The sequence below is a fragment of the Aspergillus campestris genome, assembly GCF_002847485.1.
Source record: "Aspergillus campestris IBT 28561 chromosome Unknown P168scaffold_11, whole genome shotgun sequence".
Taxonomy (NCBI): domain Eukaryota; kingdom Fungi; phylum Ascomycota; class Eurotiomycetes; order Eurotiales; family Aspergillaceae; genus Aspergillus; species Aspergillus campestris.
The window spans coordinates 309,155-336,906 of record NW_020194346.1 but is presented as its reverse complement, the minus strand read 5'-3'; the positions used below and the strand labels follow the sequence as shown (position 1 = coordinate 336,906).

Sequence of the window (27,752 nt, the reverse complement as noted above, 5' to 3'; positions counted from 1 at the left end):
CCCCCCAAGAAACACAAAATAGGGTAGCAACAATCGCAGCGCATCAGTCATGCCCGTTTCCGATGGGCCAATGTCGTCCTCATCTTCTAATCAGAATACGCATTTGTCCCTTGACTCCACCCCCACAGCCTACCAAATGTGCACCGATGAGGGGTCAATGGTACTCCCGGAGGGGCTGCCACCGATGCCGACGAATCTAAGCATATGGGTAGCCTAGAGGGTACCTTGTGCTCGGGCTCTGGCTTTCGGCCGGTGGTGGGTTCCAATGGCAGCGCCTCGTCAAACAAAGTCCCAGGCTTCTCTGCTTGTGTCGTAAGCGCAGCAAACGGACTTATTAAAACATTAAGATGACGATCTAAGATCCTACTATCACTTTCCGTCGTTTTACCGCGCTCACAGGTTGCTAGAACCCAGGTTTTGCAATCCCGATTGTTTACAGCCAGACTAGCAAACCGAAGTAGCCGAGCCTTTGAGGAAGGCAAGGCCATGCAAAGCGGTCTAAGACATGACCGTGCTCATTGGTACATAAGACACGGCGATGTAATAACATACAGCGAAATACACTTTAAAATTATAAAACGAAGCTGGTGATAATAAGAGGTATAATATACGACAGCACCAAAATCAAGATTCACATCACGGCAGAAGTCAAAGACTAAAGAAGGAATTGACAAAACTTAGTGTCAGTCTTGTCGCCATGACCGTTTGACATTGCAGCGAATGTCTATCAGATCCGACCCCTCATGACCTCTAATTGAATGGAGCCCCTGGTCATTACTGCACATCTATTCCGATTGGAAGGAGATTCCAGGATACGGGAGACTACAAACAATTGAATAGTTTGATCTGAGTTTGCTTAACGACTGACAGCGAAGGTAGGCGACAGGAGATCAACTGGTCAAATGGTATATCGATCTTCTCTAGCCAATCTGATTGACTGGTTTGGACATGCAGAAACTTCCCCTCTCTCTCAGATGAAATGGAAAATCAATCATATTCTCTTCCATTCATGGCATCTCGCATATCATTCGCCCTCACCGCTTCTTTGACCCATGCCTATTGCTTAAGGGACCTGAAACAAATGACACTAAGAAAGGCCCATAGAGGGGTCGCAGCCGGATGAAGAATAGTAGGGGTTTGGCATGGAACTTGCCGTGGGGGTAAGCCAATAATATTTTCTGCTTTCTTGGACATTTGGCTCCATCACGATCGCAAGTGACAGTCCCGGGGGCCTGAACAAATTTGGACTCACTGTTACGAGACCCACTACAACAGTTGAGGACTAAATATCCCTCGTGGCATTTTAGACTCGACGGATCGTTCTTGTCACTGGTCAGTGAACGTGCAAAGGATTGAGTGCATGGAAGAATAACAGGCAATCATATATTAACCTCAGAAGGGTAGAAGCTGGAGTGATCATCTCCGCGGACTGGAGACGCTTTATTAATACGAGGAGGCCTCGACCTTGTTCGATCTGCAAGAGTCATTCCCAACGAAAAAGACGGAAAGGAGCAAACCCTTCCTACTATTTTCTCCACTGTCTTGACGTGCAGATCTAGGAGCTCATGCAGGCCAGAATGACCTAACAGGCCCCCGTTGTTCGTGTCATGGTTGTCGGGTTTTGCATTAAGGACTGGTAGAAGGACGCAAAGCGGTTGACCGCGAACCCAGGGCCATGGTTCACTTCGGGAAGCCTGGGTGCAGTGCAAACCGGAGATTATGCCGGCTAGGTCCGCTAGTGTGCATGGTTCCCGAACTAAATGTTATAGACGCATGTTCTCCTGGGGGGATATCTGCAGGCCATTTGACCAACACTTTGGCTATTGTGGCATGGTTGGAGGACATGATGAATCTCCTAGGAAAGCTCCATGATGTGGATATGCACTTTGCTGCTTAGCTTTCCATTACGCCGTGTATTACCAGGTTCATTGGAACTCGATATACCGAAAAGATTCATCGGTAGAGAGAAGATGGGTCCTAAGACGTCATAATAGTGTACACAGTGGGGTTTAAAGCATGTCAAAACCATCGCATTACGGGCCTCTGCGGATAGACATGCGGGCTATCGAACCCGTAGTGCTCCGTAGGAGGGATTCCCCACCCCCCTTTCCCTCCTTGCCCCTGTTCATTCATTACCCTCTACAGGTTTAGTGGACTTCATTCGAGTTCGTCATATACGCCACACCAGCCCTGACGATATCCATGACAAGCACCAATCCCTCCCCCGTCCGTGGTGCATACACAAAGACGTACTCAGCGGGGAGAACAAACACTCCTCCCCCCAAAGCCTGAGGTAAACCAACACCGGAAAGCGGATGACGCTGGCCCCAACCAGCCTCAAAAACCTTCTTACCTAGGTAGACAAACAGTCAGCGCCCCAGAATGCGCAGTACAAACAAACAGAAAGCGGGGGGCCACGCAGGACATACAATCAGCAGGCGCCAGCAAAACATGCACGGAAGCGTCCTTCATGCGGTGTATATGCGCGATCTCGCCCTTTAGGAGCTGTTTTCTTGCGCTTGGTAGTACTACTCCGTCCGCGACGAAGAGGCCGTCGGCGTGGGCTTCGAGGTTGGAGGGGGCTAGTTTGGTTAGGTGGGGGTTTTGAGCGGCCAGCGCGGTGAATCCGTTGATTAGTTTCTTTTAGTAGCTGTCCTTAGTTTATCTTCTTTTGTTTTGTTTTACTTTTTTTTTATGGTTGGGAGGAAGGGTGTTTGGTCCGTGCAAGTATGTGTTCGCACCACCACTTTCTTAATCTGCCAATTGCTTGCCGGCCATCAAGGGGTATAGTAATGAGTAATGATGTATGCACCTCACGGATATTCCCCGAAGCAAAATCACTCAACTGCCGCTGCGGCACAACATGCCACCCCATCGCAGGCCTCTCCTGCCGTCTGATCAAATCTTTGCCTGCGAGGTAGCTTTTCGTTTCCCCGTCGGCGAGGATCCGTCGATCGTAAGGCTCCGTGGAGAGCATTTCGCTCCCGAAGGGCCGGGCGAGGGTCGCTATGAGCCAACCGAGGACATTGTGGGGGGTTCCGCCGGGGCCGTAGGAGAGGTAGGTAAGGTAGTCGTTGTGGATTCGGGGGAGGAGGAGGGCGGTGATGGCTGTTATGGCTGTTGCTGCTGTTGCGGTGAGGGCGAGATGGGTGTGGGAGGTGGTGTTGGTTGTTGGGAGGATGGTTTTGAGGAGGGGGGGAGGTGGTCTGTTATTGAGGGGGAGGGCATGGTTGGTGATGATGGGGTCGGTTTTTGTGCTATTGTTGTTGTTGTTGTTGTTGTTGTTGGGTGGTGGTTTTTGGGGGTGAGGGCGTGGTGAGGGGAGAGAAAGGGAGAGGCTATGAATTGGATGACATGGTTTAGGTAGGTGAGATAGATGTAATAGATACTACTGGTAGCTAAGTAAGGGCTAAATAATCCCGGTTGGCCCAGAGTAAGCTGGACGGCTCAAAGTACATGTTCCATTGTCATCACGGGAGATCCTTGCAGCCAGGCCGTCTTCAGTGTAAGATCCAGTATAACGTTGCGTTATACTGTAGAGAACCTCCAAGCGCAGCCTCATGAGATATTACCAGAGGAGATACGGTACATCGGGTTGTTGTAGATATTGATGCGCCACACATTTCCATAGCCATTATGGTTCATCGTTCCTGACGCTGATCATGGTGATTGCTGATAAGGACGATACTGAATCGGTCCATCGGCTGCGTCAGAGCAATGTTTGGATCGAACTGCTAAGCCACCACTTTCTCAGATAAGCTTTTGTTTGGGCGAACATGTTGGGTCGGATGCTGTGTCGGGTCCCTCCTGAAGCCTTTCCCACCCTGGCTCGAAGCAGGGTTTAGGTTAGTTGCCAACTATTAGCGATCAATACTGAACACGCCACTCGTTCATTGATTTGCACCATTGCCGACGAACCGCTGCCTTCTTTAGAGACCGAGCGTTATCGGTGCGGCTGTTGACAAGCGTAGAACCTCACTTGCGAGGCGACTATTTGACTCGTGTCAGAGGCGGTGAGCTAGATAGGTCTTGATACCTCTTGGTGTTACAACAAATTATCTTAGCCCGAAATGAGCAGAACTGCATCAGTCCTCTTTGCTGATGGAACTCAAGGCGTGCGCCAGCTTGAGAAGAACAACGCTTTCCGTGGCCGCAAAGTAGTTCAGACTGTGGTTTGAATGTAAGTAAGCGATTATCAAACAATGCTAGCGGGGCTGAGATCAGGGCAATGCCTACCTGTCCATCAAGATACGCAAATGTCGGTTGAAATGGTCTTCGTATCTTTTCAGCGTGTCTTCTAGCTTGCCGATCCGTGTCGGGTCATAGCTTCTCCCGTCAGGGTTGGTTTGTTTATTGCCTGTCAAGTCGGGGTCTGCTGAAGCTAGGGCCCTGGCAAGTGATGATGCAGTCCAGGAGGCGAACATCGTACAGCACGTCATCAATTTGGAATGAATCTACGAACCCGTTAGCACAAGACGACCGAATGGCGCAAAGGAGCTTTAACCAACCTTGAGTAACTTGGCTTGAGTCAACATGCACTCCTTGAGACAGGTATCCAGGAAATCCACGTGGTCCTGCATCAGCTCATCCACAGTTCGGTTAACTTGCTTGGTCCCATTGACAGTTACTTCAGAACCATCCGCATCCGTCCCGTTGACGCGATCCATCAGGTTCTGCCAGTTGGGCTCGACAACCTCCGCCGTGTAGAAGTAGAGGAGCTGCTGCACAAACACAAGCATCTTCGAGCGGAGGCTCCACGCCCGCTTTTTCCACATCTCTAGCCGCCGGTCGGAAGACCTATGCCGCCAAGCCATGACTTTGTTCTGGTCCAGCCAGGAAGTAAGCAGGAGGCCCTCTAAATGTCGAAGCGACAGAAGGTGTCGGAAAATCAGCTGATATCGGAGAACCGTCTTTCGGCTAATGACCAAAGACAGAGGGAAGGGAACCGAGTAATCGAGCTCAAGTGCGTCAAACCCAGTGATGTCCTTGTCATCTTCTCCGCTCGTCGGGGGAGCCTGGTACCGTTCGATCGCCGCATCGGGGTTGTCCTGGTCGATCCCCGACACGCTGACCACCTGCATCAGCCACTTGGTGAGTCCGACCTTATTCATCCGCACCTTGACATCCTCCTTGAATGGATCTTGTGCGGCGATGCTGCCGGGCTGGCGGAGAACGAGATCAAGGAGCGACTGGAGCTTGCTTTCGTTTACGCTCTTTGCCGGCTTGCGGAGCTCCGATGTTCCCAGCTCAATGAAGTATGAGAAGAAATCGGAACGGTCCAGGAAGAAGTAATGTTTCAAAGAACGGAAGCGCGTCGTGAGGGAGTTCTTGGTCAAAAGCAGGTTCAAAAGTGACGCGTTGGCGTAGGTGTAGGCAGCGTTGACGTTGTCCAAGAATCGAGGATCATCAAAACTCTTGGGCACGTCTTTGACCGCTTTGCTCACGTCGACACCGCCGCATTCTCGCACCACGTTGAGATACTTTCCGGCTAGAAGAACACGGTCTCGCACGCTGTCGAGCTGTGGCGGAACTTCGTTCTCGCGGATGGTGTATCGCTTCTCCCAGTACTCGTCCGTGTAGTCTTCCTCGAGCTTCTCTCGCTTGATCCATTTCTGCTCTTTGACGAGAAACTCGGCGTGGGGATCCTTGATTCCTCCGTGGTGCAGCCACTCGTTAAGCATCGTCATGTACGGCCGGCTGGCTTCCCGTAGCAGGGTTTCCAGGAGAGCTTTGGTGGTCGGGTCGCCCGAAAAGGTTGCCAGTCGCTCCGTCAGAAGCCGGAGCACGTTTCCTCCCTTGCAGATTCTCTTGCTAGACATACCACCAGGAACCAGTTCCCCGCCCTCCTTGAGTTGTTCAATGATATTGTCCACATCGTCGAAATCGTCGATCGTGTCATCGATGTCCTGGTCCAATAGGCCATTTCGCCGGAGTAATTCTTGCCCCAGCGCATATAGCTGCGACAGACACTGACTGGTTGGCATGGTATGTAAATGGAGGATATGTAGCGTGAAACTTGGGTTGTTGACAAGCTGACTTTCTAGCTGAGCGATGAGGATCAGGTAGTCTTTGAGTAGCTTTCTGATGGCGGCGCACAAAGCATGACTGACGGCGCCAAACTCTGCGCGGCTCTGGACTTCCACGAATGACTCCATGGCACTGTAGTGGGTGGCCATTTTGAGCATCGAGAGCGTAAGGTCCCTTAAAGTCGGGTCAAGTCCCGAGGGAAGCTGATATACCGGTCCCGTGAGACGATCCTTCTCCGCGGATGGATCATATGAGCTGTGGTAATGAATGTACTGGCCCTCAAACCCCATGAAAACGAATAGTAGGTCCTCGAGCAAAAGCCTCTCTTGCGCGTCGGCAGAGAGCTCTCGAATCGATGGCGGATGCAGTGTCTGGGGCAGCGCCGAAGCCAAGGGCGGGACGGAGACGCGACTAGCTAGCGGCGCAGTCGAGCGAGGTAGTAAAGAGGCTTGGGGGTTCCATGGAGCTGTAAAACAAAGTGTGGTCGTCAGCATGTACCGTAGCGTAGATGGGGGTCTCTTCGTTCCATATCACTTACTCTCCGCGGGTTCTTTCTCCTTCTTCTTGACATTCGGACTAGATCCGTCATGATGACTTGCTCTCTTTGAGCGCGACCTCTCCCACTCTCCTCTGTTTCCTGCACTGGAGGATTCTTTGACGGGGTTCCTTGACCTCACCTGGGCCTTCTCTTTCGTTTGCACCATCATTCGCTCTGTACGCTTTTCGTTCGAAATAACTGGTTGGTCTCGTGGAACCTTGCTCTTCTGTCCCGACATGCTTCTGCGGTGATCCATATTTTCCGATTGTAATGGGGACGCGCCGGTGCGCAAACCAGACCTGTCAGAGTCGGGGACGCGATTTGACGCAACGCGGGGCCGCGGAGCATTCATGTAACTGGCACGACGGTCATTGACGGACATTGTCCCACGAGATGGAAAATCGGGCGTCAATCATGCAGAACTGATTGTGGGATGAAACAAATGGAGAGTAGCAACAATGGCAAATCAATGACCCCGAGTGTTTGGTAGCAATCGCGAAGAAGGGACCTTTGGTGTTACGCCTGACAAGGTTTACGGTAAAGTAAGGCAGCGCGAGTGATGCCTGATGCGGGTGCCTGATTTAGTGCAGCCTGAGGCAGCAGTCAGGCAGTGGACTTGCGTAGCCCGCTGAGCTTCGCCCGAGCTTCACCTCCAACACCCCAAAGAGCTGCTTCCATCACCGCATCCCTCCCCCTCTCACCTTGTCCCCTCCATCTCCGCGGTCTCTCGCTTCAATTTGTTTCGATCTCTCTTTCGATTTTAGACTACACTTATACTCGCTACATAATTCAAGATGTTTATCGCGCGATCGGAATATGGTATGCTATCTTCTGTTCTCCCCTCCGCTATGCGGCCGATCTAACAGCTTCTTAAACAGACCGTGGAATCAAGTATGCTATATGCCCCGTTCTTCTCGAATAGACATTTTCAATATCGACAGCGTCTAACAACGGACCTCACACAGCACCTTCTCCCCGGAAGGCCGGTTATTCCAGGTGGAATACTCTCTCGAAGCGATCAAACTGGGCTCCACAGCGATTGGTGTATGTGACCCATCTCGCCAAACCCTTCCTGAAATAACGGCCTCTGCAAGGGTCCCGTTTTTGTGCACAGAATTATATACACTTTAGGACATGGCGTTGGATCTTGGACCGCCTTCTAACTCCATGACAGGTAGCGACCTCCGAAGGTGTCATCTTGGGTGTGGAGAAGCGTGTCACGTCGACCCTCCTCGAGGCGTCCTCCGTTGAGAAGATTGTCGAAATCGATCAGCATATCGGCTGTGCCATGTCCGGTCTGCAGGCAGATGCCCGGAACCTCGTTGAACATGCCCGTGTCGAATGCCAGAACCACGCCTTCCACTATGCTGAGCCGCTGAGGGTGGAGAGCTGCACTCAGGCTATCTGTGATCTTGCCCTGCGATTCGGAGAGACCGGCGATGACGAAGAGAGCGTGATGAGTCGGCCCTTCGGTGTTGCTTTGCTAGTCGCCGGTTACGATGAGGATGGCCCCCAACTGTATGTTGTCTCTGGCAATGACCCGTGTGACTCAAGTGGTCCAGGGAAGGATATTCGTGCTAATGTTGGCTGTTACTTGTAGATTCCACGCCGAGCCTTCGGGTACGTTCTACCGATATGACGCCAAGGCCATTGGGTCCGGAAGCGAGGGTGCGCAAGCGGAGCTGCAAAACGAATACCACCGCTCTTTGACGCTGCCTGAGGCGGAGACGCTGGTTCTGAAGACGCTAAAGCAGGTCATGGAGGAGAAACTGGACTCGAAGAACGTCCAGCTGGCTAGCGTGACCAAGGAGAAGGGATTCCGGATCTACAACGACGAGGAGATGGGCCAGGCTGTCGCGCAATTGGGCGGGAATCAATGAGCGAGGAATGAATCACGAGTTTGTGGATGGGCCAATACGCTATATTACGAGTACGTAGTGGTCCTATATGGGACGGCATGCTTTGAATCGAACGAAAAAGGACGACTGTCTATAATGATATGCTTTTTGCCCCTTCTGCCTGTTTAGTTGCCCTAGCAATCCTCTAAACCCAAAGACCCGGTAACTAAGTTACAGTGAGGATACTATATACATAATTCCCGCACAGGACGGCCACGACTACCGATTCTTATAAACACAGGGCTTGAGAACCTGGGCCTCTTCCTCCGCAGTCATCCCCTTGTCTCCATCCGCAGACTTCTCAATGAATCTCTTCTTCCCCGGACGCGGGGCTGCCGCTGAGACGTGCTTGCCTTTAGAAGGCGTCGCACTATGGTGTTTAACAAAGACCATCTTCACGAACATCTTGTTCGACTTGTCCAGCGACTCCGGCTTGAGAACGAAGCCCCGGGTGCGGAACACCTCCACGAAAGCCGACACATCCGTCTCGTCATCGTCGTTGGCGGGGCGACCATTCTCAGCGTAAATGGCGTCGTCCTCCACATCGGAGTCGGCATCGTCCGCATCCTTCTTTTTGAGCTTCTTCTTCTCGGCCTTGCTGAGCGGCTTCCGCGCGCCAATCTGCGCCTTCTTGCGCGTCACCTTGCCGAATCGGCTTTTGACTTCACTCACCCAGCACTCTCCCTTGCCGTCGCCCCGCAGAACGCGCCATGCCTCCTCGACGAAGGACACCCAGTTGGTGCCCATCAGACTGAGACAGAAGATCGCCACGTCGACGGAGCCGTCTTCCAGCGGCAGGTTGGAGGCATCCGCTTTCGTGATGGGCGAGCCTTCAGGGGCGTGCAGATCGTAGCTGAGAAGCTTCAGGTTCAGCTTCTTCGCGGCTGGGATCAGAGCTCGCGCGAGTTGCGCATCGCCACACCCCAGATCGGCAATCGTGCAAGCCCCACCGGGGCGTCTGGGCAGCGCCTGGCCCTTATCCGGCTTATTTCCCTTCCTCGGGGCGGGCGAGATCTTGGCTCTGCTGCGGATAGCGGCAATGTAACCGTCCACCGGGTTCGAGGGCCAGGACTCCTTTACCTGCCGTGAGAATCCGGCGTGGTACTCGTCGAAGAGCTCGGGGTTCGCATTGAACAGCTCGAGCGCCTTGGCGGACGGAGTCGTGTAGAGGGTCTCGTTCAGATGGCGGAACCGGGAGGAGATCAACTTCTGTCGCATGGCCTGCTGCAGAGGCGTGAGGATAGCCTCTGTCTTCGGTGGTGCCGCAGGGGCCGCAGCAGTCGCTGGAGACGCGGTGGAGGTGGCATCCTGCTTGCCCTCTTTGTTCTTTCTGTTCCTCTTCTGCTTCTTATTCGAAACCTTTTCCTCGCCGCCCTCCGCAATGCCCCCTACACTCTGCTGAGAAGCTTCCTGGGCCGGTCCCTTGTCTGCTCCAATTTTCTCCTGCTCCTTCGATGCTTTCTGGGGTTGCTCGCCCTGCTGCTTCTGCTGGGGTTTCGACTTGTTTTCAGCCCTTTCAGCCTGCTTCCTTTTCCACGGCGGCACTACCTGTCCTTCAATGTGTCGTTTGAACATCTCATCCACATTTTTCCTGGTGACCTTGTCATCATCTCGCTTTCGCTTGTTGGGCTTCGGAGGAGCATCGTCCTGCTCGGCCTTGTTCTGTTGTGTCTGCTGCTCGCTCTGCTGCTTGAGAGCAGTCTTGGAAACCGACCATCCTGGGACGGCAAACATGATTACTTAGTCTCTGAAAGCAAATTATTCTCCAAAAACAAAGAATATTCCACCCTTAATATTGGACAACCGCACCGGACGCGAGAGGATTTTCTTAGCAGCAGCGGCGCATCGGAAAAATTTCTGGCAGTAAAAGGCGGTATCTTATAGACCTCCCCTTTCTGTTCTGCCGGTCTATCCAGGCGGTCAAGCGTTACTCAGGTGCACGGACCATCTAGTTCATCTTCCTAATGCGGTTAGCGTGGACTTGTGTATGTATTATGTATGCGGTGGTTTGGAGATAATGATCGGTCATGTCCCTGATTATGCACGGCTGGTTCGGAACTATTTCGTCGTTTCTTTTTCCTTTCTTCCCTTAGTTCTCTTCTTGATTGTTATTTTTATCGTTTTTGATTGACCCGAGAATTACGCCACAAGAGGGGACTAGGATCTCTAACCCATGTCGACGAACCTCGACCTCGAAGGATATCATCCGCCGTGCGATAATCCTGGTCAATGGTGCAGGATCCAGCGAGGTGGCCGACCTCTATGCTGGTCGCGATACAATTATCAGTGGAGTCAATTATGTACAGGATGAGATGTGTCAAACTCTAAACTATGTTAAACCTATCCAACTACACGGTTTCACCACCGCGGACGCCATGATTAGCTCTGTCGCGGGAACTAAAACCTGTTCCCCCGGGCAATCCACCGCTGGGTGAAGCCCTAGCGCTCCCGAGTCCCCGGAGTTCGCAGAGACAGCTCTGTCTGATTCGACCTCCCCACACTCCCTCTTTCACCGTCCCCATCTCACCTCATCTCACTCAATCTTATCCAGGCGGCTTTTGATACCACCGCGGCTTGTGCTTGCGGTATTTGATCTTCTAGCTGCCCGATTCCCTGATTATGGAACCCAGTCGTTCCCTGTCTTCTGTCGCTCGTCATGGGGAATATCAGCCCAACGGAGGAGGTTCACATGGACCTGGAGTACAGCCTGGCGGACGGTGATCAACAGCTTGCACCAGAGACAGTACCAAATACCCAGACGCAAAGAGCTACCAAAAAACGGACCAAAACTGGGTGCTTGAGTAAGCCCGGAAGCCCAGCGAGAGACGATGTTAATACTGACCGGGCCTTTGCTGGTAGCCTGTCGACAACGTCGCATCAAATGCGGCGAAGAGAAGCCCGTATGCAGTAATTGCATCAAATCGAAGCGCGAGTGTAAAGGCTATGCCCAGCGCCTGGTGTTTAAACACCCTCTGGGACCTCCGGAATCGTCGGGTTCTCAGCACCTTTTTGACGTGCAGACTCAATCCGTTCCGCTGGGACCGTCTTCTGTGGGATATGGCGGACCTGCATTCGCTCAGCAGAGGTCTTCTGGTTCTCAGCCTATTTTGGCTCCAATGCCCATGGTGTCTGCTTCATATCAGCCTCCGTCGACCGATGTTTACTTGCCGAATGAGGCAATCCACGAAGCGGGCTCTATGCCGATCCCTTACCCTGTACCTCGGCATACAGGTCAACTTTCCGCGTCTGATACCCCAGTGACACCAACCTTTCCGCCTTATACGCATCCACAAGATTGCTTGGATGATCCAAGCGGCCGTTACACGCATAATAATCCGGGGCCAGAGTTTGTCAGTAGTGCTGGTAGTGCCCACCAAGTCTCCGCGTCAACCAACCAAGGCCTATCCTACTGGGATGCCCCACACAACGAGCTACCTTCACTACAAACAGCTGAGAAAAACTTCGTGTCGCATCCTGCTTCCGCAAATGTGTCTCAGGTACTTCCCTTCCACAAGTAATAGTTCTTACTTAACACTGATCATGAAAACCTAGTATACAAATGAGAATTGGCCACCGAGAGTGGGGCCTCCAATGTCACAAGAACAGCAAGGATCGCACTTCTCAAGGCACTTAGTCTTATCCGGGTCGCCAACTCAGTTGATACATGCGGACGACGAAGATGACGATTGCTACGACGCTGGGACAGACGAGGAGCCAGAAGACCAGGCGTCAGCCCAGAGTTTTAACCACATGAGCCTTATCGTCGCCTCGGCGAATCAAGATGAATGGCGGCTGCGCTCTTTTACCACCTACTTGAACGAGCCTAACATCCTCGCCTCCTATCAGCCCTCCCTCGGCTCTTCTCCATTGAACAACCCCCAAACCGCCCGAATCTTCCTCCATTTCATCCACTCAACCGGTCCATCTCTTTCTATCTACGAGCGACGCCCGGTAGATCCATCGACCATGCTGGGAGCCCGAGTTCCGGCAGCACAACAGGGTTTATGGACATACACCCTACCTCTCAAGGCATTGGAGGATCAGGCATTGCTGCAAGCGATCCTGGCTCTTAGCAGTCTTCATATATCGTTCCTTCAACAAGAGTCGCCAGCGGTTTCGCTTAAGCATTACCACTACGCACTCAAGCGGGTTGGCGTCGCCGTGGGACTCCCCACGCGACGCAAACAGATTGGCACTCTAGCAGCTACCCTGCTACTAGCATATTACGAGGTCATGTCCGCGGACCACTACAAGTGGAATAGTCACGTCGCTGGCTCGGCCCATTTGATACGCGAAATCGACCTTGCCAGAATCACGCGCGACCTCCGTGCGCATCGACGCCGAGTACTGATGCAAAGGAAATCCGCCCCACTCTACAGCCACACGTACCCTTTCAAGCGGGGAGCCTGGGAAGATGACCCGTTCGCCGAAACAGAGATGAGCGTTGATGATGACATTGTCGGGTTACTCTTAGGTCGAGCAATCAATTACGATGACTTCGGGCAAGTTGACAATGACTCGAACAAGCCTCGTCAGCAATCTTTCACGCGGAAAGACATTGAGACCCTCAGGATCCAGTGCGATCTGTACTGGTGGTATTGCAAGCAGGATGCATTTCAGAGCATCATCAGTGGCGGTAGGCTATTGTCAGTTGCCATCCCTCTCCCTTTCGGGACTAGACACGTATCATAAGCTTACCGTCTTATAGTATGTCATATTCGTTATGGGGCCAGTGTCCCCCGCGTGCGGGCCTCGGTCGGCTCGACGCCATATATGGTTCCGCCGACCATATCTGGTTGCTTTTAGCGCGGTTGGCTGATTTTGGTTACCGGGACCGGAAAAGAAAACTGAACGCAGTAAAATCTACGGGGTCTGAATGGAGACCAGATGCCGGATTCTTCAACTTCGTGACACGGTTTGCGGGCCCCGGCACAGCTCCAGGCGCGTCTCATGGAAGAGGTCAATCTGGCCTGAATTCCGGACACCCACATTCGGGGTCTGTTCCAAGGCACGCGCCAGGTTCACTGCAATCAAAAGACCCATCTTCCGGTCGATCCAAGGAAGTCCCTCCCATGTATGGCATGGCTCCCTCCAGTCTGCCAAAACGACTGCCCCCCTCATTTGCAGAGTCGGCTCCTGGGGACAGTTCGGGCAACCAGGACCACGAAGACAGTGAACTTTCATATAGTGAGGCTGAACATGAATGGGAGGAAATTCGGGCTGCCCTTGACACGTTTGGACAAGCCCTTGGTCCGGATTTCTCGCCCCTCCCGCCGGATAGTGCGCCGCCTATATCGACGCCATTCGGACCCGCGCTGCAATACCGTACCAACACGATCGCCGTGCTCTGGGGTTATTACTACACGGGACGCATTCTTCTTTATCGACTACACCCGTGCATGCCACCTGCCATGATGATGGCTGCCGGCGTCGCGGCACCTACCACCGCCGATTTGTCCCAGGCCATCGGGAAGATTGCCGGGGGTATTTACTACCCGCAGTCCTTTCACCTGGAAACTGGAAACCTGAGTCCCACCCTTGGATCGTGCCTGATCGAGGTGACGGTGCCGATCTTCTTCGCCGCCGTGCAATTCACCGATATCACCCAGCGCATCTGGGTGGCTACCAAGCTGCGGGACGTGTCGCGCCTGACCGGGTGGCAGTCGTCCGACGCGATGGCCCAGGGTTGCGAGAGATTCTGGCGCATGTCAGCAAAGAGCGGACGCGGCCCTCCCTACGACGCACCGCATTCTAGAACGGCCGGACAACCGAGAGGATATGCTTCCCAGACCAATAAAAACCCGGAAAGGCGATTTGTTGCCTTTGAGCCAGCCAATAACCAGAATTGGGCCAAGGGGATTTTGAGCTTGGAAGACGACCTGGTGAATCTGGAGATCGTGGATCAGAAATAGGTAAACTAAATCTGATAGATGTCTCCGACGGAAAGGGTGGTGGACCCATGCAGGTGATGTGTTGTCCGTCCCCAATCGCCCGTGGGCCGGAGTCCATGGTAGCGGGCGCATCGGTCGGCACACCCATTATTCATACCTTGCACTGAACGCAGAATGGCAGGGGCTCGACCCGGCCGACCAGCAGACGTGTCTTTAAATACACAGAGAGATCGACCGCCTCGCAAAGGCTTCCGGGGGCCGAGACTCAGTGTTTTGGCGAATGGACCGCCGCGTGCATAGAGCACTACCAGACCCGAACCAAAATAAGCTGCAGCGACACGGGGAAGTGTATCGGCGAGAACACATGGCACGACCGAAGCAGCCTCCCCTTGCAGGAGGGCTGGACGGCGCCATCGTCCGCGCTGGCGTCTGGGGGCGCCCTGATTTGTGTAGACCCGACACAAGGTTCTGATCGTGGCTGTCTGGAGCCACTTGGCCGAATTTAATTCCTGATATGCATCCGGACTATCTTTTTAGTACGCCTCGTTATCCAGTCGTGATGGCGGCTTGGGCAAATCAGCACTACCGGCTGTGTATGCATGTATGCTGGGCAGGCTTGTTGCCCTAAATTGTGTAGATCGATGTATGAATCCATGCAGAGCGAACGGAGTCTAGAAGGTCTATCGCGCTGTCAGCCTGTCACCCAACACTGTCTGCTTGGCTAGCCTTCGATCCATGACCGGGTTGGCGTTTCATGGTGGTGAGATCAGCGTCAGTGGCGAATTCTACTAAGAATAACTCGAGTCAAGCTGACCAGGAATGCTGATGACAGGACCTGACGGCGTCATTACCCCATCTGCCCCGCAAAAGAGCGTATAATACGGTAATCTAAACCTATCAATTCAACAAAGCTGAACGTCATCGTGAATGGTCAACGTCAGGCAGCTTTTTTTCTAGTTTGCTTGGTTTAATTGATTCTGTTTACTGTGGATTCTATTCCTTTCATGATCTGAAAACCAACCTGGATCTGTATTTTCTCCATCCTTTGTGTTGTCGTTTGCTCGGTCCCTATTTGAACTACGATCGCGCTCGCGGGGTTTTCTTCCACACCTCATCCTGTCCCTGATCCTGAACTGAGCGACCCGTGGTCCGTCCATCGATTCAGCAGCTTATCTTCCCCACCTTCAACCAGCGGCCCGTCAAGTCAGCCGCAATCGTCACACCCCCGGTTCCCTCATCGATCTAGTCATCTTCCCTCCACCCATTTCTTCCTCAGTCATACGACCAGTTGATTACAAGAAAAGTAATTCAATAAAGAATTATGTCGCGTTATAGCGATTACCGCCGGTCCACCGGAGCGTTCGACCAGGATGCAGACCGGTGGGACGCCGAGCGATTCTCGCGAGAACGCCAGGATCGCATGCACCCGCGAGCCCCCCCGGTTCTGGAACGACCCCGTCGAATGGAAGATGAGCGATTTGAATGGCGCCTCCAGGAAGACGACCGGTACGGACCCCCTGCCCGCCGGCCGGGCAGGTCTTACGACGACGACCACCTGGTGCAACCATCGGGGCCCCTCGTGGCCTACGACCGCCGGGGAGAGAGCCCTCCGCCCCGCCCCCGCCTTCTACGCCGTCAATCCTCGCTCGACACCTTCGACCGCATCCCCGCGCGAAAGCTCGACGACTACTACCATGCCCCCAGGGGAGCCCCCAGCCCGCCGCCTCGGCGCCGCCGGTCGTTTCGCCGGTCCCGCGAGTCGGATTCTTACGACGCTATCCGCATCGCGGAGCCGGACTACTATGGCGATGAGGAGTTCCGGGGCTTTCGTGAGCGGGATCTCGTTACCCCGCCGCGTCGCTCCGGTAGTCGGTTTCGAGAGCGTGTGACGCAGGAGGTCGAGAAACCTTACCCGCGCAAAGGCAAGACACGTATGCCTAAGAATCTGGTCCATGTCCGCGCTATCCGCGAGTGGCAGTACCCGTACCACGAAGAGGTATGCTATGCGCTTATATTAATGACCGAGAATGTCATCGATCCAGCCACGATTGTGATTCTGACTGTTTTCTTCTAGGGTGACATGGTCATCATTGATCTGGCGCTGTCAAAGGAGCAGATTGATGAAGTCATCGGGCGGAGTCGCGAGATCAAGCGCCAAAGTGAGAGTAGGTGACCACGTGCCTCTAGCCCCCGAGAGACAAGTAGACTGATATCCCCCGTCTAGTCGAATCTCGACGTCGGAGTCCTTCACCCGTCCGCCACAAACACCCATCCTCCCGTACGATGGAACGACTGGCGATGGAGCGATCGTCTCCTAGAAGCAGCGGGGATACCTTGATCATTGAGGGATCGCCCTCGCGACACCGCTCACACTCCCGCCATTATGACCTGTCTGAGAGACGGATCAAAAGGACCGTCTCGCGGTCCCGGTCGATCTCAGTCCACGGTCGACATCGGGGACGCTCCTCCCCGGTTCGCATGGTTGGCCTGGTGGGGCGCTCTTCCGACGACCGCGTTGAGGCCGAGAAACCCCGCACCGGCCCGCTGGCCGTCGTGGTGCGACCGCGCAGCAGCGACGACGACCTTCGCGAGTACCTGGAATTGGACCGACTGCATGGCCGTGGGGACGTGATCCGCGATACGCGGTTGATGCTGGGCAATGGCGAGCAGGAGGAAATCGTCGAGACGAGACAGGACCGCAAGGGTAGGTTGACACTTGATCCCACTGGTGGATGTCATGACTGGATGCTAAGATTTATTGACAGGACCCAACCCGCGCATTATCCGTGCCATGATGGCTACTCTGACTTGATCTTCTTGGTTTCTGTGGCTTTTTCTCATGCGATATTTGACTTTTTTGACACCGCTATGATACGACTTCAACGTGACTTACTGGATATGATTATTGTTATGGTTATGATAGATTGACAGGCTTGTAGCATAGTCCTTTTGTTTCCTGATATTGCTTGGAGATTGCGGGTTTGGTTAGCACAATTTGTTACATGGATGTATGCATGTAGTCATTTCCTTGATTTGTGTCTTTGACTCAAAAAAAAAAAAAAACCATTCATGATAACAAACGTAGTATGAAACGTACTTCTGTTATGACCCACCACTCCGTATAGTTAAGGGGCTGTGGCGGTGCCAACAGATGAGGCGGTGTCGGAACGGGAGAGTGGCCTCGACTCTCCACCACGTTCGTTCGCAGCCTTCTGCATCCCCCAAACATTCCATCTGACTTGCCTAGCGTCCTCTCCACTTGATCGCATCCCTGATCTTTTCTACTACATCATATTTGATTTGTTACCCCCCTTTGATTTCACCATGGACAAGGTGCAGGCGTTCGGAAAGAACCTCAGGTACGATGCAGGTCATCTCTCCGCCTTGTTGGGCCCGGGGGAATTAAATCTACTGTCGCTCCTGCGACAGTAATCCCTCTACCTAACCCCCACCCCGGGGTCCAGTCAACACCGGTAGAAGCATTATACTGACATGTTTCTAATTTTCCATTGCGTGGGGAAATAGCGCGAACTTCTCGCCCTTTGCTGCGCGCACCCAGCAGATGATCAAGGAGCAGCTGGGCCAGGTAGAGGACAAGACCCAGCTCCCCGATGAGTACATCGAGCTGGAGAAGCGCGTAGATGCTCTGAAGCTGGTCCATCAGAAGCTGCTGCAGGTGACGTGAGTCGGTCTCTTGAGCTTTATCGCTCCGTCCCCTTCCCTCGTGCGTCGTCCACTGTCACATGCTAACGCATGCGTGCGTTTCACGTGTTTAGTTCGCAGTACTCCAACGAGCCCTACGACTACCCTCCCAACATTCGCGAGTCCTTCAACGACCTGGGTCGCACCATCAACGAGAAGGTCCAGCTGCTGTCGCAGGCGGCGTCGCCCGCAGAGGCCCAGGCGGCCCTGACCGCGCCCCCGTCCGCCAAGCCGCAGCCCAAGACGTTCAACCACGCCATCGCGCGTGCGTCGCTCGCCGGGTCGCAGACGCTGGCGCAGAGCTCGACCGGCGAGGACCCGCTGGCGAGCGCCCTCGAGAAGTATGCCCTGGCTTCGGAGAAGGTCGGCGAGGCCCGTCTGGCGCAGGACGCGCAGATCCAGTCGCGCTTCCTGGCCGGCTGGAACACCACTCTCAACACGAACTTGATGTTTGCTGCTAAGGCGCGCCGTAATGTTGAGAATGCCCGGCTTATGCTTGACTCTGTCAAGGCGAGCAAGAAGGCTGCTGCTCGGGGTGATATGGATAACCTGAGCGAGGAGGCCCGCGCGGAGATTGAGCAGGCGGAGGATGAGTTCGTTGGTCAGACTGAGGAGGCTGTGAGCGTTATGAAGAATGTACGTCTCCCCTCTTTTTCTTTTATTTGCTGTGAGTGGCCACGTGCTAATCGATCAGGTCCTCGACACCCCCGAACCCCTGAGAAACCTGGCGGACCTGATCGCGGCGCAGCTGGAGTTCCACAAGCGCTCGTACGAGATCCTGAGCGAGCTGGCGCCTGTTGTCGACGGGTTGCAGGTCGAACAAGAGGTATACCCCATCTGTCTTTGATTCATCCACAGTACACCTCAGCTAACTCGTCACAGGCCAGCTACCGTAAGAGCCGCGAGGGCGCGTAGAAGATCCATAATGGATCCTCTTATATCCTTTTCTTCTGATATTTCTTCGTCGTATTCTTCTTTCATGTCTCAGTATCCTTTGTCGAGATTCACCCCCGTTGCACTTGAATGAGATGATTCCCGTCCCCATGGGGATATGGGGACTTGGTTGGATTGCGTAGCTTATCTTATGCGTGTCAATTATCAAATGATTCCTCGTACGCATACATCAATGTATTAAACCGTACTTGCGCTTGTAACTCAGCTCCGTAGCTCTATAATACCTAACACCCAGATAGTACAGAGTATAGTTATATGTAGGTACTGCACCGCCACAGCCCACCACTATGCGGATACTGCCTCAGGCATCAACCAGTTGGCGCAACATACCCGAAACAGACTAGCCAAATCTCTCAGGCTCCGTTGCTATGTCATGTCAGTTCAGCGACTTCACCGGATATTCAGATAACAAGACCTATATCCACCCTCTCGGTATCACCACCCTCCGCATATACACTGGATTTTCAGCCGTCGACAGTTCGAGATCAACGCCCCGCATAATCGCCGAGTCGTGCTCCTTCTATCGTGCGACGCTGTCCACTCACTCGCCAAGTGGGATTAATCGATTGACGGAACGGACGTTTAGCTCGGATTAGCTAGGATACGGGGTTGGAGATATACATTTGAGGTTGGAAGGGAAGAAAGAGAAACAAAACGGGCAGACACGAGGCTGAGGCTGGTCCTACGTCTCATTCTTTCGCATACGTTTGGTGTTGGTCTGCTAGTTACTCCTGGCTATCTAACGACCTATTCGATCTCGCGTCGTTCGATTCATCCGATACGATTCGATTGTTGTTCGGCTTGAGGACGAAGACGAAGACAGACGACAGATACGTTGGACAGTCACGTCAGAAGGAAGAATCAAATATACGCATACACAATGGCCAACGGGTTCGTTTCTCCTTGTTTTCTACGTTCATACCACCTACCTACCTACCTACCTACTGTCTACTGCTACTTGCGCGAGTATTATACGCACTTAACAATTACCCATACCCAACTCAAGGAGAAAACCAAATCTGACTGAATAATGAATACAGGTGGAGTCTCATCGTCGGCCTAATCCTCGTCGTCATCGCGTCGGTGGTAGCATGGTTCTTTAGTCCCAAGGGGGATAACCAGACGTATGTTTATCTTTATCCCTACCCATTCATCCATCCATGCATTCAAATTCAACAATCCGTCCAGCGGGATAGACAGAGATACGCAGACACAGGCTGACAAATGGAATAAACATAACAGACTCTGGCGAAGCACCCTCATTCTCTCGTTTGCGTCGTGTTATCTGATGTGGGGTATGTATCTTTCTTTATTTTCCCTTTCCTTTCTTTATTTTGGGTGTGTTGTGTTGTGTTGGATTCATGGCTAATGCTCTTTTTAGCGATCGTTTTCCTGGCGCAGTGGCATCCGCTTATCGTGCCTAAGAGGTCCGATATTAGGCCTGGTCGGGTGCCGCAGTGATCTCTTTTTCTCAATTAGGTATTGGGTGTGGGGTGGTGAGATGGGTTGGTGGTATGTGTGATACCTTGTGATATCTGTGGCCTACCTTGCAATGAGTGGGTGAAGTAGTGACTTGCCTAGGCTTAGATGTGGAGAATCTGTATAGCTACGCTTTTATTTTCTATTGATATTATCTTTTTGTCTGAGACTGCGTATTATATTAAGACTGTATTATATAAGGGTAGGTTTAATGTAGTGCGAATAGGCTATCAACAATGAGACTATCCCACACCCGCAAACCCCAATATCACCCTCTGCACCGTCCACCGCGCCGCCAACCCCGCAACAGCCAGCGCCATAGCCCGCACATACCCACAGCCAAGCAGGATATACAGCGCTTCGATATTGCTCAGCAGCACGAGGTGCGTGTCTGCTGCGCCGAGCGAGAGAATCGACCCGATCAGCTCAACCACGCTGGCGGGCATTAGGCCCACGAAACTGTCTAGCAGTGGTGGCGAGGCGAACCATTCTGCTAGTCCTGAGGGCGAGGCTGTTGCTGTTGGGGGTGGGCCTTGGGCTAGACTGGTGGGTATTGCGTGGGTTATGCCGGTGTCGATGGGGGTGAATGCGCTGTGGGCGGTGGTGCTGCTGATGTTGATGCTGTTGATGCTGCTGGTGTCGGGGTGCCGCTGTCGCCGGTGCCGTTGGGGCCCCAGATGACTAGGAGGATGGGGAATAGTTTGACGCAGCTGCTGACTAGGAGAGCTGTGCTGATGGCTGCTGGACTGGCTGGGGAAGGGGGCGGGAGGGGTTGGATGTTCTGGGTTGGGGCGGTCGAGGTGCGGCGGAGGGGGGATGGCCGTGGTGGTGGCCCCGGTGCAGTTGATGCTGGCAGGGTGGTATTGTTGTTGTTGTTTGACCCCGCTGGAGGGGACGATATGTCGTGGGATGACTGGTTTGGGGTAGGCTTCGGCGGGCTCAGCGCCGAGTTGGACGGGGGAGTCTGCGTGGGCTGAGCCGGGAAGGAGGGCAGTACCGGGGTCGACGGGACCGAGGACTGCTCCGCTCCAGCCCCAGTACCCTTGTTGAGTCCTGCATGTCCTCGCGGCGTGGGAGCAAGAATGGATGCCAGGAAGCGGACGGTGAGATGGTGGGCCAGGGTCGCAAGGGTGTTCAAGCTCAAGAAAAACAGGTACTGGATGACGATGGGGGCGCGCAGGAGAAAGGTGGAACCCAGGGTGGGGGATTTTTCGAGACGCGCCCAAGTCAGGTAGACATCGAACAGCAGGAGGAGAATTCCCAGGCGAAGGATGGAGCGCTGTATACAGACACTGGTCAGATCTCGTCCATTGGACTTAGGGGGAGGTTGGACATACATCCAATTGGTTATCATTCCCTCCGAGCCGATTAAACAGCAGATGTCGATATACCTGGTAGAGCGTTAGTTGAGCTACATCCCATCCGATCTGTAGACTGGCACACCTGTGGCTTAATCAAGACGAGATCAATAAAGAGCACGACAAAGTCATATTCAACGTATTTGTCGGCGAAGCGTTGACACCGCGGGCACTGGGTCAAGCGCACGCCCTTCCCCAGAGAGCGATCATCGGCACGACTGTAGGTACTATACAGGTGGGAGACGGGATAGGAGCACTCGATGCAGATGGGCATCGTGTCATTGTCTGGTCATGATGCTTATTGAATTGGAAGTGAAGTCGCTGGAGCTGTATTGTATCGCAATTGATGGCGGAGAGCAAGGCGGTGAGCGATCTTCGGTGCCTGCTTAGGTAAGACCAGGCACATATATCCCGTGACTCGGCGGGGAACTTTTTCCGCTCCTTCTTGTTCCTTGTAATGCAGGATGAGTCATCTGTTTCCGATAATGCAACCTGGGGTATGGAGGATCTTACTTCAACTTCAATATATACAATGTGCTTCATTAATGATATATAGTCCAAGAAATAGATTGTACTCTTACTACTAATTGCGTTGTAAGCTTCTGTACAATCCTCCAGATTGGTCAGTACATCTCCAAGTTCCACCCCAGAATTCCGGTGGCGACAGACAATCCCCCGACTCGTTGCCACGCATGATGGACTATATCGATCACGAGACAATCAAGATGTGATCCCTGCATCGTCCGTGACAAGTCCGAGTGCTCTTAACTCGTTCTAGTCTTAGCCCTAACTTTCCACTCTCACGATAAGCTTCTTCTGCTTCTTATCTGTCTGGAGTATTCAGTATCAACTCGGACACCAAACTCAACACTCAGAATTTGCCCCACCGGCTTTCCGTGGGTTCGGGAACCCCTCATCTTTTCCGTTCCTTTTCGCTTCCTTTTTTTTTCTCGATTTTCTTTTTAATTTTTTTTTTCTTTTCGTTTCGGGTTTAAGATTTAGTCATTTCTCTCCATCTCCTCCTTCCTCCCCCAACTTCCCCTCCTCACGTCCATCCGACATTAAATCCAATCTCCCCTTCCAGTCTAAAAGAGAAACGTTGGTAAATCCCTTCCGTGCTGGGAATTCTGACCAAAACAATCCCCCCCCCCCCACTCCCCCTTCGCTCGCACTGTGAGTCGCGCCCGATCTCTGCCGCTTTCCTCTCCTCCGTACTTCTCCGCCACCTCCACCTCGCCTTTCTATCTCACCACATCTCCGACTTTTTATTCTCACGACGCTCAATCATGTCCGATCAAACGAATCAGCAATCTTCAGGAACCGTCAACGGTATCAAGGTTGGACCCTTGTCCCCCGCGTCCACCGCCGACGATCTGACCCGCCATATCAACCGGGAGCTGGATCCGCTCGCCTCCGCCCATCTCCAGGCCCAGGGCTTCCCCCCGAATTGGCCGATGAACTCGACGATGACGATGATGAGGAGGAGGTCGATGAGGACTACGTCGCTGTTGACCATGACGATATCAACGAATTCCCGTATTGGTTCCGCCGCCCCCCGGTCCACCACCGCACCCAGCTGGACGAGCTGCACCCCTTCACCCAGGTCCTTACCGTCTCCCATGTGGATGACTGCGTCGAGGTTGAGCAGGCTTTCCCCGAGGCGGAGCGTTGTACTCGCGACAAGGTATGTGGATTTTTTGTCTCCCCAAACACAGCAAGTTCGCGCTAACCGAGTTTTCTTTCGTGAAGTTCACCTACCGTTTGAACCGATGCCCGGAACTGTGCCTGGGTCTCTTTACGCTGCCCATTCTGGGCGATGGCGAGGCGAAGCCCCGGCCGACCCTGGTCGGACATGTGGTGGCGTCGCGGACGCCGACCGTTCTCGTCACTGATAAGGCCATGCAATTGCCGGAGAACTGGCGCACGGAGCGCTTCTCCATCAAGGACGGAGAGACGGTCGGACACGATGAGTACGGCAGCACCATCGCCATCCACTCGCTGGCCGTGCGACCGGAGCACCAGGGCAAGCAGGTCGCCCGCACCCTGATGAAAGCCTATATCCAGCGCATCAAGGAGGCGCAGATCGCCCAACGGATCTCCATCATTTCCCACGACCACCTGGTGAACTTCTACGAATCGTTTGGGTTTGAGAACCGGGGTCCCAGCAAGTGCCAGTTTGGTGGCGGCGGCTGGGTTGATCTGGTAAGCGTACTCTAACTGTGTGGGCCTCATACTTGATCTTACTGACCGGTGTTTTAGGTATTGGAATTTACGAATGAATGAGCGATGGACGACTGGCATTTCTATGACCCAATGCTATCTTCCTTCCGCTAGGTTGTCTTCTTGTCTTTTTACTGTTCTTCTTTCCTTTTCCCTTTTTTTTTTTAACCTTTTTTTTTCTTCTCTTTTTGTCCTTGAATTTTTCCTGCCATGATTTTTTCGCTTTGACACCCCCTACATGTTGACGGTTTCTCTTGGGATTACTGGGTCTTTACCGGGTGGCTTCAGAAAGACAAAAGCAACGGAGTTTGTGGGCTACGATGATGATTCTGTTCGGGGGACTATTCGTCTTAACGAGTCCAAGCGGCTTCCACGAAGCCCTGACTTGCTTCCTATACCCATGTGATGATGAGACAGCGGGTGGTTTGGTCGGTATTACGATGTATCATACATAGTCCCACGGGTAGTTGAATGTATATGATCGATAGAGACTTATATTCAATTGTAACTTATTAAACCCTTCTTCACCTGAATAGCAGAAAGTAGACCATTTCTATAATTCTATAAAATTGGTTATCAACCATTCTATGTCGAGGTTATGCAGTTATGCTTGTTTCTCGGCTAGTGGGTATCACGTGATTTATCCTCTCCACATTTCCTCACCGCCCAAAACTCTGCCGCCTTTATCGCTCTTTTTTTTTTTTTTTTTTTTTTTTTTTGGGTCGGGATTTTTGGGCTCGGCGACGACCGTCCATCACTCTAACAGACGATCTTATTTTTCTTCCTCCTCTTCTCCCATCAACCCTTTGTGATTTTCTTGAGAGTCGTCCATCCCTCTCGAGTTTCCATCATGAAGACTACCTGGAAGGACGTAAGTTTTTTTGCATCGCCCCGCCTCTGGGGCAAACCAAGTCGACTTTTTTTTTTACTGACTCTGTGATTAGATTGCGCCGGTGCCCACGAGCCAGGAATTCCTGGATATCGTGCTGAGTCGCACCCAGCGTCAGCTGCCTACGCAGATTCGCGCGGGCTTCAAGATTAGCCGTATTCGAGGTATTTCAGACTCTTTGCATGGGTTGTGGTGGTCGTTTTGGAGGCGATCGGGCAGTCCGTATGGTGGAACATCTTACTGATCTGATTTTTTTTTATGACAGCTTTCTATACCCGAAAGGTCAAATATACCCAGGAGACGTTTGGCGAGAAGTTTCAGGCTATCCTCGATGGCTTCCCGCGTCTGCAGGACATTCATCCGTTCCGTATGTGCTGAATTTTCCCCACTCCCACCCCGGAGAGAGAACGACGAAAGAAAGACAAACAAAATCAAACAAGTCTAACACCCCGCAGACAAGGATCTGATGAACACCCTCTACGATGCCGACCATTTCAGAATTGCCCTGGGCCAGGTTTCCACGGCGAAACATCTCATCGAAACCGTCTCGCGCGACTATGTCCGTCTTATCAAATACGCACAGTCTCTGTTTCAGTGCAAGCAATTGAAACGTGCTGGCCTCGGTCGCATGGCCACCATTTGCCGTCGTCTGAAAGATCCCCTGGTCTACCTGGAGCAGGTCCGACAGCATTTGGGCCGTCTGCCTTCGATCGACCCCAACACCCGAACCCTGTTGATCTGTGGTTATCCCAACGTCGGAAAGTCGAGTTTCCTGCGCAACATCACCCGCGCCGATGTTGACGTGCAGCCCTATGCCTTCACGACCAAGAGTTTGTTCGTCGGTCACTTCGACTACAAATACCTGCGATTCCAGGCCATCGATACGCCCGGAATTCTCGATCACCCGCTCGAGGAGATGAACACCATCGAAATGCAGTCCATCACCGCCATCGCCCATTTGCGGTCGGCCGTCATGTACTTTATGGATCTCTCCGAGCAGTGCGGCTACTCCGTGTCCGACCAGATCAAGCTGTTCAGCAGCATCCGGCCGTTGTTCGCCAACAAGATCGTGTTCATCGTGATCAACAAGATCGATGTCCGCCGTCCCGAAGACCTGGAGCCCGAGTACCAGCAGGAGCTCCAGGACATCCTGAAGTCCGGTGACGTGGAGCTGCTGCAGCTCTCCTGCACCACCACCGAAGGTGTCACGAACGTGAAGAACGCCGCCTGCGACAAGCTGCTCGCCGAGCGTGTGGCGCAGAAGCTCAAGTCCGGCACCAACAGCGCCGGCACGCCCGGCGGACGTCTGGGCGACGTGCTTGCCCGTATCCACGTGGCCCAGCCGATGAACGGTGCCCAGCGCGAGACTTTCATCCCGGAGGCCGTCAAGTCCCTGCAGAAGTACGACAAGGACGACCCGAACCGGAAGAAGCTGGAGCGCGACATCGAGGAGGAGAACGGAGGCGCGGGTGTCTACAACGTGGACATGAAGAAGAACTACCTGCTGGAGGACGACGACTGGAAGCACGACAACATCCCCGAGGTGTACAACGGCAAGAACATCTACGACTTCGTGGACCCGGACATCGAGGAGAAGCTCGCCGCGCTGGAGGAGGAGGAGGAGAAGCTGCAAGCGGACGGCTTCTACGAGTCCGACGAGGAGATCGAAGAGGCCGACGAGGCCGACCTGCGCATGAAGGCGGACCTGATCCGCGAGAAGCACGTGCTCATGCGCAACGAGGCCCGCATGCGCAAGTCGCTCAAGAACCGCGCGATGATCCCGCGCAGCGCCAAGTCGAAGCGGGTCGAGGACATGGAGAAGAGCCTGGCCGACGCCGGCTACGACGTCGACGCCGCCTCGGCGCGTGCCCGCTCGCAGCCGTCCCGCGGCCGCAGCACCAACCGCGACGTCGACATGGACGACTCCATGGACGTCGACCCGTCCGACCCGCGCCAGGCGATCGCCAAGGCCAAGGGCCGCGCCCGCAGCCAGGCGGCCACCAACCGTCGCGACGACGGTGTCACCGACGACTTGGCGCGCACCAAGGCCGAGCGTCTGGCCAAGCTGTCTCAGAAGAAGATGAACCGGATGGCGCGTGCAGGCGAAGCCGATCGTCACCAGACTGCGTCTCTGGCGAGACATTTGGTATGTTTTCCTTTCCCTCCTTTCTTACATCCTTCCTTTCCCCATATCACCCAATACATCAAGAACTCTACTGATACAATCACAATAGGTCGCCGGCAAACGTGGCATGGGCAAGACCTCTCGGCGTTAAAACCACCACGACACACCAACCGACCGAGTTCCTCCATAATACCAAACGCAGCTACTCATTTCGTGATTATGAACTATTCGAGAAAAAAGAAGGGCGTTGCGGTGTCATTACACAGTTTTTTTTTTATTCATATCTTTTATATTACATCTGTTTTGTTTTGTTTTGCTTGGCCGTGCTTTTCCCGCTTGTTGGTGGGACGGTGATATCCGAGGGATGGATGGATTCATTGACTTGATTGATTCTCATTGAGTTATGATGAGATCGGGGAGGTTATATCTGGTAGTAGTAGATTGATTGATTGAGTGAGTGGGTGATTGGAATGCCTCTGGCTAGCATTATGAATATAGTCATGACTTATTATCTTCTTCCTTCTTTCCTTTCCTCTCAATCAAATACGTATACAAAAAAAATACCATGTAGGGTCGTGACAGTGATGATGACGGTGACGGTGATAATGACAAACAACATATTGAGATGTCTTCAACACTCCAATCCCATATCATCTAGCATCTCCATCTAC

At 53.2% G+C, this 27,752-nt stretch overlaps 10 protein-coding genes across 10 annotated transcripts; 6 read left to right on the top strand and 4 right to left on the bottom strand.

Annotated features, from left to right (window-relative positions):
• Positions 1 to 2,147: 2,147 nt before the first annotated feature.
• P168DRAFT_284203 (uncharacterized protein) lies at positions 2,148 to 3,635 on the bottom strand (the record flags this gene model as incomplete). The annotated part of the gene is made up of 4 exons (XM_024836119.1): positions 2,148 to 2,353; positions 2,430 to 2,640; positions 2,813 to 3,338; positions 3,535 to 3,635. The coding sequence occupies 4 exons, from the start codon at positions 3,633 to 3,635 to the stop codon at positions 2,148 to 2,150; spliced, it is 1,044 nt and encodes a 347-aa protein (XP_024690038.1).
• Positions 3,636 to 4,085: 450 nt separating this feature from the next.
• Positions 4,086 to 6,821, bottom strand: P168DRAFT_284202 (gamma-tubulin-complex subunit SPC97; the record flags this gene model as incomplete). The annotated part of the gene is made up of 4 exons (XM_024836118.1): positions 4,086 to 4,167; positions 4,237 to 4,454; positions 4,509 to 6,493; positions 6,566 to 6,821. The coding sequence occupies 4 exons, from the start codon at positions 6,819 to 6,821 to the stop codon at positions 4,086 to 4,088; spliced, it is 2,541 nt and encodes an 846-aa protein (XP_024690037.1).
• Positions 6,822 to 7,225: 404 nt separating this feature from the next.
• pup2 (proteasome core particle subunit alpha 5) lies at positions 7,226 to 8,582 on the top strand. Its single transcript, XM_024837605.1, has 5 exons — positions 7,226 to 7,384; positions 7,444 to 7,456; positions 7,531 to 7,609; positions 7,740 to 8,083; positions 8,166 to 8,582. Exons 1-5 carry the CDS (start codon positions 7,360 to 7,362, stop codon positions 8,443 to 8,445), a joined length of 741 nt encoding a protein of 246 aa, XP_024690036.1. The 5' UTR covers positions 7,226 to 7,359; the 3' UTR covers positions 8,446 to 8,582.
• On the bottom strand, positions 8,563 to 10,292 carry P168DRAFT_292544 (25S rRNA (adenine645-N1)-methyltransferase). Its single transcript, XM_024837604.1, has one exon. The coding sequence runs from the start codon at positions 10,195 to 10,197 to the stop codon at positions 8,683 to 8,685; it is 1,515 nt and encodes a 504-aa protein (XP_024690035.1). The 5' UTR covers positions 10,198 to 10,292; the 3' UTR covers positions 8,563 to 8,682.
• Positions 10,293 to 11,119: 827 nt separating this feature from the next.
• Positions 11,120 to 14,375, top strand: P168DRAFT_321030 (putative C6 finger domain protein; the record flags this gene model as incomplete). Its single annotated transcript, XM_024840428.1, has 4 exons — positions 11,120 to 11,264; positions 11,323 to 11,960; positions 12,016 to 13,109; positions 13,172 to 14,375. The coding sequence occupies 4 exons, from the start codon at positions 11,120 to 11,122 to the stop codon at positions 14,373 to 14,375; spliced, it is 3,081 nt and encodes a 1,026-aa protein (XP_024690034.1).
• A 1,300-nt stretch (positions 14,376 to 15,675) lies between these two features.
• Positions 15,676 to 18,971, top strand: P168DRAFT_241492 (BAR domain-containing protein; the record flags this gene model as incomplete). The annotated part of the gene is made up of 8 exons (XM_024833762.1): positions 15,676 to 16,350; positions 16,429 to 16,519; positions 16,579 to 17,058; positions 17,602 to 17,713; positions 17,880 to 18,035; positions 18,131 to 18,692; positions 18,751 to 18,882; positions 18,939 to 18,971. 8 exons carry the CDS (start codon positions 15,676 to 15,678, stop codon positions 18,969 to 18,971), a joined length of 2,241 nt encoding a protein of 746 aa, XP_024690033.1.
• A 439-nt stretch (positions 18,972 to 19,410) lies between these two features.
• Positions 19,411 to 20,651, top strand: P168DRAFT_292540 (uncharacterized protein). Its single transcript, XM_024837603.1, has 4 exons — positions 19,411 to 19,901; positions 20,051 to 20,134; positions 20,253 to 20,305; positions 20,392 to 20,651. The coding sequence occupies exons 1-4, from the start codon at positions 19,891 to 19,893 to the stop codon at positions 20,469 to 20,471; spliced, it is 228 nt and encodes a 75-aa protein (XP_024690032.1). The 5' UTR covers positions 19,411 to 19,890; the 3' UTR covers positions 20,472 to 20,651.
• A 13-nt stretch (positions 20,652 to 20,664) lies between these two features.
• P168DRAFT_292539 (sterol homeostasis protein ARV1) lies at positions 20,665 to 22,164 on the bottom strand. Its single transcript, XM_024837602.1, has 4 exons — positions 21,933 to 22,164; positions 21,827 to 21,880; positions 21,172 to 21,768; positions 20,665 to 21,139 (listed from the first exon to the last, which is right to left on the bottom strand). The coding sequence occupies exons 1-4, from the start codon at positions 22,119 to 22,121 to the stop codon at positions 20,732 to 20,734; spliced, it is 1,248 nt and encodes a 415-aa protein (XP_024690031.1). The 5' UTR covers positions 22,122 to 22,164; the 3' UTR covers positions 20,665 to 20,731.
• Positions 22,165 to 22,980: 816 nt separating this feature from the next.
• On the top strand, positions 22,981 to 24,558 carry P168DRAFT_292538 (polyamine acetyltransferase). The gene is made up of 4 exons (XM_024837601.1): positions 22,981 to 23,176; positions 23,275 to 23,531; positions 23,597 to 24,049; positions 24,107 to 24,558. The coding sequence occupies exons 1-4, from the start codon at positions 23,134 to 23,136 to the stop codon at positions 24,128 to 24,130; spliced, it is 777 nt and encodes a 258-aa protein (XP_024690030.1). The 5' UTR covers positions 22,981 to 23,133; the 3' UTR covers positions 24,131 to 24,558.
• Positions 24,559 to 24,811: 253 nt separating this feature from the next.
• On the top strand, positions 24,812 to 27,588 carry P168DRAFT_273750 (putative GTPase NOG1). The gene is made up of 5 exons (XM_024835387.1): positions 24,812 to 24,938; positions 25,012 to 25,120; positions 25,222 to 25,323; positions 25,412 to 27,102; positions 27,191 to 27,588. The coding sequence occupies exons 1-5, from the start codon at positions 24,918 to 24,920 to the stop codon at positions 27,230 to 27,232; spliced, it is 1,965 nt and encodes a 654-aa protein (XP_024690029.1). The 5' UTR covers positions 24,812 to 24,917; the 3' UTR covers positions 27,233 to 27,588.
• The last annotated feature ends 164 nt before the right edge of the window (positions 27,589 to 27,752 follow it).